Consider the following 13,798-nt stretch of genomic DNA (forward strand, 5'->3'; position numbering starts at 1 on the left):
GCGGATGGATAGATTGGCAGATGGATAGATGGGCGGATGGATAGATGGGGGGATGGATAGATGGATGTATGGATAGATGAGCAGATGGATAGATGGGCAGATGAATAGAGGGGCGGATGGACTGATGGGTGGATGGATAGATGGGCAGATGGATAGATGGGCGTATGGATAGATGAGCAGATGGGCAGATGAATAGATGGATGGCTGGATTGATGGGCGGATGGACAGATGGGCGGATGGATAGATGGGTGGCTGGATAGATGAGCGGATGGATTGATGGGCAGATAGATGGGTGGATGGATAGAAGAACAGATGGATAGGTGGGCAGATGGATTGATGGGCGGATGAATAGATGGATGGCTGGATTGATGGGCGGATGGATAGATGGGCGGATGGATTAATCAGCTTTTCAATCTTTCAATTTGATCTACAGATAAAACCACAATCTATATTTTTTACTATTTTGTAGTCACTAAACCTGATGTTATTTACAAAATTATTGTTAATAAAAGTTGTTCTTACATGTTTCTTTCTATTTCCCATTCACGTCTCCGGATTATCTCCTGTTACAGGTAATCTGAACTGAACGTAATCCTTTCCCTTCGGTACGTGATTAACCTTGTTGTCCACCATTTCTCATCATGGAGATGAACTTTGATATGAAATGTAAACATCAACACAGTCATAAACTTTTGGAACATATGAACGGGATGCGCGCCTCAGCAGAGCTGATTGACGTAGTCCTGGTTGCTGAGGGACAGAGGTTTCCGTGTCACCGGGTGGTGTTGGCCTCATTCAGTCCGTATTACAAGGCCATGTTCACCTGTGGTTTGGTAGAATGTAACCAGGCGGAAGTGTCTCTTCATGACATCACTGCTGGAAGTGTCTCTATCATCTTGGAGTACATGTATACGTCACTACTCTACATCAACAACCTAACTGTCCAAGGAGTAGCCACCGCCGCTTATTTCATGCAGATGGATGATGTTTTCAAGATGTGTCAGACGTACATGATGGACCATATGGATGCATCCAACTGTATTGGCATCTTCTACTTTGCCAAGCAAATAAGTGCAGATGACTTAGAAGAAAAGTCCAAGAAATACTTATATCAACACTTTAGTGAGGTTGGCCTTCACGAGGAGATACTAGAAGTTGACTTTCAACAATTGATGGCCATGATCATGTCTGATGACCTGAACGTTTCTCGTGAAGAGACCATCCTAGACCTAGTTCTAAGATGGGTGAACTATGACAAGAATCTAAGATCCCAACACCTTCTTGATCTCTTGAAACAAGTAAGGTTACTACTTGTCAGTCCATCTTTCCTTCGAGAAGCTCGGAAAAGGAACACCGTCCTCTTGTGTAATGCCCAGTGCTACGACATGGTTGAAGAGGCCCTGGAAACCATTGAGAAGTCTACTCAAGTGTCTCTAAGTCTCCGCTATGGAATGGAGACCACAAGTCTTCTCCTCTGTCTTGGCAATAATGCCTCGGGCATCAGGTCAAAATATGGAAGTTTTGGAGATGCCAGTTTTTGCTTTGCTCCTACGACGGGGAGAATATGTTACATGCCATCTCCAAAACAAGGAGAGGTGCTGGGCTCAGTGATGACGGGCGTGGTGACCGAAAACAATGATATTATATTGGCCGGAGAAGCAACAGCTGTGAGGATGTCCAGGCAAAAGAACAGTCGTATCGAGATCTGCAGGTCAGTAGAATGCTATTTTTTCCCAATGACAAATGCAGTTGTTTCCCAACGTAATGGTCAATATCATAATTTCGCCAAGTTTAAAGGAGCATCCCACAAAATGTATTATTCCCTAAACCCATCTAAATGTATATGTAATATATTGTAAGTGCGTTACTACATTCATCGACCACCGTCTTCTCAGGTTTCCAGCACTGCTCTGGTCCTCCTCTCACTTACGTGACTGAAATTCCGACTCACCGAATATTACTGGACTTTACATGTGAACCAGAAGTCACAATTACGTTGTAAGTCTTTGTAGCTCCACAGATCTATGTTGTAATAGTGACTTTTCAGTGTGTTTCCATGGACCGTGTGTCCATGAGCAAAGCACGTTGACATGTCTGCAAAGCTTCCCACACACGTGTACACTGATGACACACAGATTGCATCTTTTCTTCCTTGCTGATGAAAGAATCTTCTTCCTGGAAGTGTTGAGCTGTGTATTGCTGGAGTTGGGAGTAGTTGCTCGAGTGTTTTGTGTGCAGTACTTTTGTGAGTATTTATCTCTTTATTCCTATTTAGTTTGTTTATTCCTCTCTTTCCCTATTCTCCTCCCTATTTTGGTGAGTATTTTGTATGATAGTGGTTTTCAGTTAACCCTGTCGGTCTTTGTATCTTATTTCTCTTAAATTTCTGTCCCCTGCCTCATGGGATGTAGCAGGGGACAGATTAGGGGTTAACAGGAGCATAGTAAGGTTGGAGACCCAGGCCTCTCTACCATTAAGAGTACCCCTGGGACAGGGATAACCAGGCTCCCAGTTCCAGGGACAGTTTTAGGCCCCTCTCCCTTACTTCAGACCGTCACATCGTGAGAATAGCCTTATGCTAACTTTATACCTTAACCTTACAAACCTCATGTTTATGTTCCTCTAGTTAATTTCCAGCTTGAACATCTTCTCGAGTTCCCATTAATAACTGTATCATTAGATGTGTAAATTCGGAGAGGACAAGGACGGTGAGTTGCGGATATTGGATGACTGAATGAGAAGCTTCCTAGCAGGACACATGGGAGCACTAAGCAAGGAGAACATTAAAGGTTCCAGTTCTGAGAACGTTCAGCACTAAAAATAAAGAGCGCAATAACAAAATCCTGAAGGAATCGGCAGCATTCGTATTAATGTTTGTTTTATTCTCAAAATAGGCTGAAGGCAATTATTTTTCCCACCTTCTTCTCTTTCATATGGGATTTGGTCGGTTTTGTCAGGATCTATCTAGTCTTCTGCTCATATTAATTTAAAGAAGAGGAACAAATCTGCCCTAAATATTCTGTTATTTGCTGGTGACAACCAATATGTTCACTATCAACATTGTCACCATCTTTGCTTTCATTGTGGTCACCATCGTTGCCTCCAGTTATGTCACCATTATTGCTTCTAAAAAAAAGGTTGGCCCCATTGTTTCCAATCTGGTCTTCATGACGGCTTCCAGTAGGGTCACCATCATGTCTTCCAATATTGTCACCATCACTGCTTCTAGTATTGTCATAAATGATTAATTCCAATATGGCGTTCATGATTGTTTGCAATATGGTCATCATCATTGCTTTTCGTATGGTCACGATCATTGCTTCTACTGTGGTTGCCATCATTGTTTCCAATATGGTAACCATCCTGACTTGCAATATTGTTGGCAGCATGACTTGCAATATGGTCACCATCACATCTTTAATTATGGTCACCATCACTACTTACAAAATGGTAGCCATCATGGTTTCTAAAATGGTCATGATCATTGATTTAATTATGGTCACATCACAACTTCCAATATGGTGGCTTTCAATATGGTCATTATCATGGCTTCCAATATAGTCACAATTACAGCTTTAATTATGGTCACCGTCATAGCTTCCTATATGGTCACAATCACAGCTTTAATCATGTTCACCATCACGGCTTCCAATATGGTCACCATCACTGCTTTGAATATGGTCACCATCACTGCTTTCAATATGGTCACCATCACTGCTTTCAATATGGTCACCATCATGGCTTCCAATATGGTCACCATCGCAGCTTCCAATATGGTTGCCATCACGGCTTCCAATATGGTCATCATCAAAGTTTCCAATATGATGACCATCACCACTTTCAATATGGTCACCATCACAGTTTACAAGATGGTCACCATCAAGATGACAATATGATGACCCTCACCGCATTTAATATGGTCACCATCATGGCTTACAATATAGTCACCATAACTTCTTTCAATATGGTCACCATCACGCCTTACAAGATGGTCACCATCATTGCTTCCAGTATGGTCAATATCACGGCTTCCAATATGATCACCATCACGGCTTCCAATATGGTCACTATCACAGCTTTTATTTTGATCACCATCACCGCTTCCAATATGGCCACCATCACCACTTCCAATATGGTCACCCTCACAGCTTTCATTTTGGTCACCATCATGGCTTGCAATATGGTCAATATCATGAACTTTTATTTTCATCACCATCATGGCTTCCAATATGGTCACTATCGTGGCTTTTATTTTGGTCAGCATCGCTGCTTCCAACAAGGTCACCCCAGTAGCACCCATAAGACCCGACACCCAGGCTCCATCTGACATCCACGCAGCGAAGGATCCATGCAGGAGTCTGAGAAAGTTGGGGGAAATAAATGACTTATGTCAGCAAGTGTGAAATAAATGCACTTGTTTGAAATCTATAAAATTTCTTGCAATCATTTCATCACCAGGTATCACAACCGAGGTAACTACTGCTGGGAGAAGCTGTGCACTGCGGACTTCCGGGAGCTGTACGCTTTGGGCACTGTTCATAATGACCTTTACCTGATTGGAGGCCAAATGAAGCTGAAAAACCAATATGTCGTTACCAACTGTGTGGACAAATACTTGGCGGACACGGACACCTGGAGGAGCGTGGCCCCGCTGCCCCTTCCTTTGGCCTGCCACGCTGTGGTCACGCTCAACAATAAGCTGTATGTGATGGGTGGCTGGACACTACAGGTTAGTGGGAGATAACAGATATGTTTGTAAGATGCCATACCTCTTTCTTCCTGCGGGGGAGCTGCAGGAAAGACCACTGATAGCTATGAGACAAATGATTGGCAGAATTAAGGATTTTTCACCTGAAAGAAGATAATTTTTATAGGGTTGGTCTGATTTTATTATCCGCACCCCAGACTCACGTAGAATTTTACATCCTCCTGGTCATAGTGTGAGACAATCCACAGAGCTGCGAGATGATACAAGACATTTGTTAAAGGCGACAGAGCCCATAAATCACAGCCGGTGAACTTCAGACCTATATGCAAACAATGTCACATACAGCCTAGAAGGACATATATATAAATCCTTACAGCAGGAGAATGCAGCTCTGGAGGAAGCTCAATGCTTCATTCAGGACAGCGGAGGCGAAGCCGCTGAAAACGGAATGGAGCGTGTGTATAACCGGATATATACAGCCTATATATATAGAAAGTAACATAAGTCTCCATGGTCAGTGGCTCCAGCTTATCTGCATCGTACACTGGACTCTACGGTAGTCTGAAATCCCTCTTCTGTCCTGTAAGATGCCCTCCGCCATGCTTTAATGAAGCTTTATACTGCTGCAGAGTTGTAAAACAACAAACACAGATATTACTCACCCTCCGCAGATCCAACGCATGAGTACAGCACCAATCACCACTGCGGTCAGTCACTGAGCTGAGCTCAATGATTGGCCACAGCGGTGATGTACGCTGTAGTCACGAAGTCACCACTGTAGCTAAATCAGCTGCAGAGAGAAAGTGCCGGACCGGACGAGAACGATCTGTGCTTGTTGTCATTTGGGCACCACTTTTGTGAACCCCTTTAAGTCAGAACATGGAGCATAAAAATCAAAACTAACAAAGAAGTAAACTAAAAGTGATAATGGGAAGAGAAAAAGTAATTCCTGCACATAGAAAGAGGGAAAAGAGTCTGAACATGGGGGGGATTATAGGTCCTCTTACATTTTGGGCACCTGGTGTAGGGGGTCATAACTCCAGCCAGCGCCGGGATGTGGTGTACGGTGACCACCATAAGTGAGAAGTGGTGAGTTAGTGGTCTGGGATAGAACTATTTTGGGGGGCTTGATTGTCCAGTATATTGGGACCATCTAGCAGCACAGTATATGTCTGGAGGTGCATAGATGGCAGCACAGTTTACTCCTAAAGGTACGGTGCGTCTTCGGGACGCAGTAGTCTCATTTATCAGACCATGATGGAGTTCTACATTCTTAACCCCAGGAGTAGAGATGAGCGAATATATTGGTAGGATCCTGGACCAGCGTCCCCCTCAGTAGTGCACAGATACCGGATAGGTAGCCTTGAGGACCACCCCCTACCTGCCGGTTGGCATCCGAGGCATCTGTTTCAATTAGCCAGCCTGGTACAATGTCATGTGTCCATCAAACCGCAATAAAGATGTCACGGACCTCCAAGGAGCAGCCATGGAAAGGTGGTGGTTCTCAGGGCTTCCGTCCAGTGGACCACTGATGGGACCACCAATGGGACTGCTGATGGATCCACTGATGGGTCCACTGGTGAGACTGCTGATGGGTCCACTGATAGGACTGCTGATGGGATCATTGATGGGACCACTGATGAGACTGCTGATGGATCCACTGATGGGTCCACTGGTGGGACTGCGGATGGGACCACTGATGAGACTGCTGATGGATCCACTGATGGGTCCACTGGTGGGACAGCTGATGGGACCACTGATGGGACCACCAATGGGACCGCTAATGAGTCCACTGATAGGACCGCTGATGGGACCATTGATGGGACCACTGATGAGACTGCTCAAGGATCCACTGATGGGTCCACTGGTGGGACCGCTGATGGGACCACTGATGGGACCGCTGATGGAACGATTGATGGGACTACTGATGGAAATACTGATGGGACCACTGATGGAACTGCTGATGGCACCACTGATGGGACCACTGATGGGATAACTGATGGGACTTCTGGATTAGAGTCTTACAAATTGATTCGCTCATGTCCACCCAGCAGATTTGCCCTTACCCTACTTGTCCCATGGTGCCGGCGCCATCGGTGGATGGGGCATGTAGTGTTTTTTCTATAGGACCCATCAATTTCTTCTTCTTCCATATAACCCTATGGAAGCACAATATGGCAGATTTGCCCGTGTCGGAGAGCGTAGGGGACAGCTCTGTTGGGGTCTTAGTTCCTACAACGATGATGAAATCTTCTTCTGCTGCTTACTTGGATTTTTCTGCAGCGGGAGGCAGAAGATAAGGCAGAATCTCGGAGGAGTCTCTGACATAATTACCTGAATTTCCTAAACTGTGTCTTGTGTTCTGGCAGGAGCTGCCGGCACGGAGGGGGTTAATGCACTATTATAAAGTGACAGCTTGTCAGGAGCGGAGTTATTTATATTGCAAAAAAATATATATACAGGAAAGAGGTAAAATCTGCCCACTGTTCACATGCCAGAGGCAACTTAGAGCCGGGCAGTGAGAGCAGCCTGTGGGCATTGGACCATCCGCGCCCCCCGGGAACCTGCAGCTCAGCCGGAAGGATAATGAGCTGTTAACCCTTTCATACTGTCAGCTGTCCATGGGGATGGTGCACCGCTGGTGGTCACCCAAAGACCCCTCTGTGACAGCATCATTATACATGGCACATGGTGGGCGCAGGACCCCGCAGACATTTTACATCCGGCCACAGAACTGTCAATCACTGTTAAGACCCATAATGCAACATGTTTCATAGGAACAATTTTTTATGGGGCCCCAATGCATAATGTGTCATAATCAGTATAGGGGCCCCTCCAGCTGCTGCAGCACTGACCCCCAGGACCACTGCTCTGTTACCCCATGTAAGAGGCGCAGAGGCCAGAATGGACGGGGTCCCATCACATCCATCGCAGGTGGGCGTTTATTGATGAACCACGACCGGCATTAATATAAGACATTCTGCTTTTGTCAGTCGGCGCTCAAAACAGATGGCAGGAAGGAAGGCGAAGCTCCACGAGCCGCTCATCAGCGCCGCGCCTCTTACTTATCAAATTAGGGGAACATGTTTTGCTTCGAAGTCAATAAAAAGGATTATTCTCTGCTGAAATGTAAATAGCAAAAAAAGGAAAAGGACAGAACCAGAAGAGGAGCGGGAAAACGGGGGAACGTAATAATGAAGAGCAAAGAGGAGGTAGAACACAAGGGGCATAAAATATACAATCACCTTCACACAGAAAGTGCAGTAACTGTGTACATACATTACATTACTGATCCTGTATTATACTCCAGAGCTGCGCTCACTATTCTGCTGGTGCAGTCACTGTGTACATACATTACATTACTGATCCTGAGTTACATCCTGTATTATACCCCAGAGCTGCACTCACTATTCTGCTGGTGCAGTCACTGTGTACATACATTACATTACTGATCCTGTATTATACTCCAGAGCTGCACTCACTATTCTGCTGGTGCAGTCACTGTGTACATACATTACATTACTGAACCTGAGTTACATCCTGTATTATACTCCAGAGCTGCACTCACTATTCTGCTGGTGCAGTCACTGTGTACATACATTACATTACTGATCCTGAGTTACATCCTGTATTATACTCCAGAGCTGCACTCACTATTCTGCTGGTGCAGTCACTGTGTACATACATTACATTACTGATCCTGAGTTACATCCTGTATTATACTCCAGAGCTGCACTCACTATTCTGCTGGTGCAGTCACTGTGTACATACATTACATTACTGATCCTGAGTTACATCCTGTATTATACTCCAGAGCTGCACTCACTATTCTGCTGGTGCAGTCACTGTGTACATACATTACATTACTGATCGTGAGTTACATCCTATATTATACCCCAGAGCTGCACTCACTATTCTGCTGGTGCAGTCACTGTGTACATACATTACATTACTGATCGTGAGTTACATCCTGTATTATACTCCACAGCTGCACTCACTATTCTGCTGGTACAGTCACTGTGTACATACATTATATTACTGATCCTGAGTTACATCCTGTATTATACTCCACAGCTGCACTCACTATTCTGCTGGTGCAGTCACTATGTACATACATATATTACTGATCCTGAGTTACATCCTGTATTATACTCCACAGCTGCACTCACTATTCTGCTGGTACAGTCACTGTGTACATACATTACATTACTGATCCTGTATTATACTCCAGAGCTGCACTCACTATTCTGCTGGTGCAGTCACTGTGTACATACATTATATTACTGATCCTGAGTTACATCCTGTATTATACCCCAGAGCTCCACTCACTATTCTGCTGGTGCAGTCACTGTGTACATACATTACATTACTGATCGTGAGTTACATCCTGTATTATACTCCAGAGCTGCACTCACTATTCTGCTGGTGCAGTCACGGTGTACATACATTACATTACTGATCATGAGTTACATCCTGTATTATACTCCAGAGCTGCACTCACTATTCTGCTGGTGCAGTCACTGTGTACATACATTACATTACTGATCCTGAGTTACATCCTGTATTATACCCCAGAGCTGCACTCTCTATTCTGCTGGTGCAGTCACTGTGTACATACATTACATTACTGATCCTGAGTTACATCCTGTATTATACTCCAGAGCTGCACTCACTATTCTGCTGGTGCAGTCACTGTGTACATATATTACATTACTGATCCTGAGTTACATCCTGTATTATACTCCAGAGCTGCACTCACTATTCTGCTGGTGCAGTCACTGTGTACATACATTACATTACTGATCCTGAGTTACATCCTGTATTATACTCCAGAGCTGCACTCACTATTCTGCTGGTGCAGTCACTGTGTACATACATTACATTAGTGATCCTGAGTTACATCCTGTATTATACTCCAGAGCTGCACTCACTATTCTGCTGGTGCAGTCACTGTGTGCATATATTACATTACTGATCCTGAGTTACATCCTGTATTATACCCCAGAGCTGTACTCACTATTCTGCTGGTGCAGTCACTGTGTACATACATTACATTACTGATCCTGAGTTACATCCTGTATTATACCCCATAGCTGCGCTCACTATTCTGCTGGTGCAGTCACTGTGTACATACATTACATTAGTCATCCTGAGTTACATCCTATATTATACTCCAGAGCTGCATTCACTATTCTGCTGGTGCAGTCACTGGGTACATACATTACATTTCTGATCCTGAGTTACATTCTGTATTATTTTCCAGAGCTGCACTCACTATTCTGCTGGTGCAGTCACTGGGTACATACATTACATTACTGATCCTGAGTTACATCCTGTATTATACTCCAGAGCTGCACTCACTATTCTGCTGGTGCAGTCACTGTGTACATACATTACATTACTGATCCTGAGTTACATCCTGTATTATACCCCAGAGCTGCACTCACTATTCTGCTGGTGCAGTCACTGTGTACATACATTACATTACTGATCCTGAGTTACATCCTGTATTATACCCCAGAGCTGCACTCACTATTCTGCTGGTGCAGTCACTGTGTACATACATTACTGATCCTGTGTTACATCCTGTATTATACCCCAGAGCTGCACTCTCTATTCTGCTGGTGCAGTCACTGTGTACATACATTACATTACTGATCCTGAGTTACATCCTGTATTATACTCCAGAGCTGCACTCACTATTCTGCTGGTGCAGTCACTGTGTACATATATTACATTACTGATCCTGAGTTACATCCTGTATTATACTCCAGAGCTGCACTCACTATTCTGCTGGTGCAGTCACTGTGTACATACATTACATTAGTGATCCTGAGTTACATCCTGTATTATACTCCAGAGCTGCACTCACTATTCTGCTGGTGCAGTCACTGTGTGCATATATTACATTACTGATCCTGAGTTACATCCTGTATTATACCCCAGAGCTGTACTCACTATTCTGCTGGTGCAGTCACTGTGTACATACATTACATTACTGATCCTGAGTTACATCCTGTATTATACCCCATAGCTGCGCTCACTATTCTGCTGGTGCAGTCACTGTGTACATACATTACATTAGTCATCCTGAGTTACATCCTATATTATACTCCAGAGCTGCATTCACTATTCTGCTGGTGCAGTCACTGGGTACATACATTACATTTCTGATCCTGAGTTACATTCTGTATTATTTTCCAGAGCTGCACTCACTATTCTGCTGGTGCAGTCACTGGGTACATACATTACATTACTGATCCTGAGTTACATCCTGTATTATACTCCAGAGCTGCACTCACTATTCTGCTGGTGCAGTCACTGTGTACATACATTACATTACTGATCCTGAGTTACATCCTGTATTATACCCCAGAGCTGCACTCACTATTCTGCTGGTGCAGTCACTGTGTACATACATTACATTACTGATCCTGAGTTACATCCTGTATTATACCCCAGAGCTGCACTCACTATTCTGCTGGTGCAGTCACTGTGTACATACATTACTGATCCTGTGTTACATCCTGTATTATACCCCAGAGCTGCACTCTCTATTCTGCTGGTGCAGTCACTGTGTACATACATTACATTACTGATCCTGAGTTACATCCTGTATTATACTCCAGAGCTGCACTCACTATTCTGCTGGTGCAGTCACTGTGTACATATATTACATTACTGATCCTGAGTTACATCCTGTATTATACTCCAGAGCTGCACTCACTATTCTGCTGGTGCAGTCACTGTGTACATACATTACATTGCTGATCCTGAGTTACATCCTGTATTATACTCCAGAGCTGCACTCACTATTCTGCTGGTGCAGTCACTGTGTACATACATTACATTACTGATCCTGAGTTACATCCTGTATTATACTCCAGAGCTGCACTCACTATTCTGCTGGTGCAGTCACTGTGTACATATATTACATTACTGATCCTGAGTTACATCCTGTATTATACCCCAGAGCTGTACTCACTATTCTGCTGGTGCAGTCACTGTGTACATACATTACATTACTGATCCTGAGTTACATCCTGTATTATACCCCAGAGCTGCGCTCACTATTCTGCTGGTGCAGTCACTGTGTACATACATTACATTAGTCATCCTGAGTTACATCCTATATTATACTCCAGAGCTGCACTCACTATTCTGCTGGTGTAGTCACTGTGTACATACATTACATTACTGATCCTGAGTTACATTCTGTATTATTTTCCAGAGCTGCACTCACTATTCTGCTGGTGCAGTCACTGTGTACATACATTACATTACTGATCCTGAGTTACATTCTGTATTATTTTCCAGAGCTGCACTCACTATTCTGCTGGTGCAGTCACTGTGTACATACATTACATTACTGATCCTGAGTTACCTCCTGTATTATACTCCAGAGCTGTACTCACTATTCTGCTGGTGCAGTCACTGTGTACATACATTACATTACTGATCCTGAGTTACATCCTGTATTATACTCCAGAGCTGCACTCACTATTCTGCTGGTGCAGTCACTGTGTACATACATTACATTACTGATCCTGAGTTACATCCTGTATTATACTCCAGAGCTGCACTCACTATTCTGCTGGTGCAGTCACTGTGTACATACATTACATTACTGATCCTGAGTTACATCCTGCATTACACTCCAGAGCTGCACTCACTATTCTGCTGGTGCAGTCACTGAGTACATACATTACATTACTGATCCTGAGTTACCTCCTGTATTATACCCCAGAGCTGCACTCACTATTCTGCTGGTGCAGTCACTGTGTACATACATTATATTACTGATCCTGAGTTACATCCTGTATTATACTCCACAGCTGCACTCACTATTCTGCTGGTACAGTCACTGTGTACATACATTACATTACTGATCCTGTATTATACTCCAGAGCTGCACTCACTATTCTGCTGGTGCAGTCACTGTGTACATACATTATATTACTGATCCTGAGTTACATCCTGTATTATACCCCAGAGCTCCACTCACTATTCTGCTGGTGCAGTCACTGTGTACATACATTACATTACTGATCGTGAGTTACATCCTGTATTATACTCCAGAGCTGCACTCACTATTCTGCTGGTGCAGTCACGGTGTACATACATTACATTACTGATCCTGAGTTACATCCTGTATTATACCCCAGAGCTGCACTCTCTATTCTGCTGGTGCAGTCACTGTGTACATACATTACATTACTGATCCTGAGTTACATCCTGTATTATACTCCAGAGCTGCACTCACTATTCTGCTGGTGCAGTCACTGTGTACATACATTACATTACTGATCCTGAGTTACATCCTGTATTATACTCCAGAGCTGCACTCACTATTCTGCTGGTGCAGTCACTGTGTACATACATTACATTAGTGATCCTGAGTTACATCCTGTATTATACTCCAGAGCTGCACTCACTATTCTGCTGGTGCAGTCACTGTGTGTATATATTACATTACTGATCCTGAGTTACATCCTGTATTATACCCCAGAGCTGTACTCACTATTCTGCTGGTGCAGTCACTGTGTACATACATTACATTACTGATCCTGAGTTACATCCTGTATTATACCCCAGAGCTGCGCTCACTATTCTGCTGGTGCAGTCACTGTGTACATATATTACATTAGTCATCCTGAGTTACATCCTATATTACACTCCAGAGCTGCACTCACTATTCTGCTGGTGCAGTCACTGTGTACATACATTACATTACTGATCCTGAGTTACATCCTGTATTATACCCCAGAGCTGCGCTCACTATTCTACTGGTGCAGTCACTGTGTACATACATTACATTAGTGATCCTGAGTAACATCCTGTATTATACTCCAGAGCTGCACTCACTATTCTGCTGGTGCAGTCACTGTGTGTATATATTACATTACTGATCCTGAGTTATATCCTGTATTATACCCCAGAGCTGTACTCACTATTCTGCTGGTGCAGTCACTGTGTACATACATTACATTACTGATCCTGAGTTACATCCTATATTATACCCTAGAGCTGCACTCACTATTCTGCTGGTGCAGTCACTGTGTACATACATTACATTACTGATCCTGAGTT

At 43.8% G+C, this 13,798-nt stretch overlaps 1 protein-coding gene across 1 annotated transcript in view; it reads left to right on the plus strand.

Annotated features, from left to right (window-relative positions):
* The first annotated feature begins 627 nt into the window (after positions 1-627).
* The window catches only part of KBTBD12 (kelch repeat and BTB domain containing 12), a 60,265-nt gene continuing 47,094 nt past the window's right edge, over positions 628-13,798 (plus strand). Inside the window, exons 1-2 of the mRNA XM_069735905.1 lie at positions 628-1,711; positions 4,459-4,729. Coding sequence (XP_069592006.1) covers positions 642-1,711; positions 4,459-4,729 — 1,341 coding nt within the window. The 5' untranslated portion in view covers positions 628-641. The remainder of the gene's footprint in view (positions 1,712-4,458; positions 4,730-13,798) is intronic.

The sequence above is a fragment of the Ranitomeya imitator genome, chromosome 8, assembly GCF_032444005.1.
Source record: "Ranitomeya imitator isolate aRanImi1 chromosome 8, aRanImi1.pri, whole genome shotgun sequence".
NCBI classification, from domain to species: Eukaryota; Metazoa; Chordata; class Amphibia; order Anura; family Dendrobatidae; genus Ranitomeya; species Ranitomeya imitator.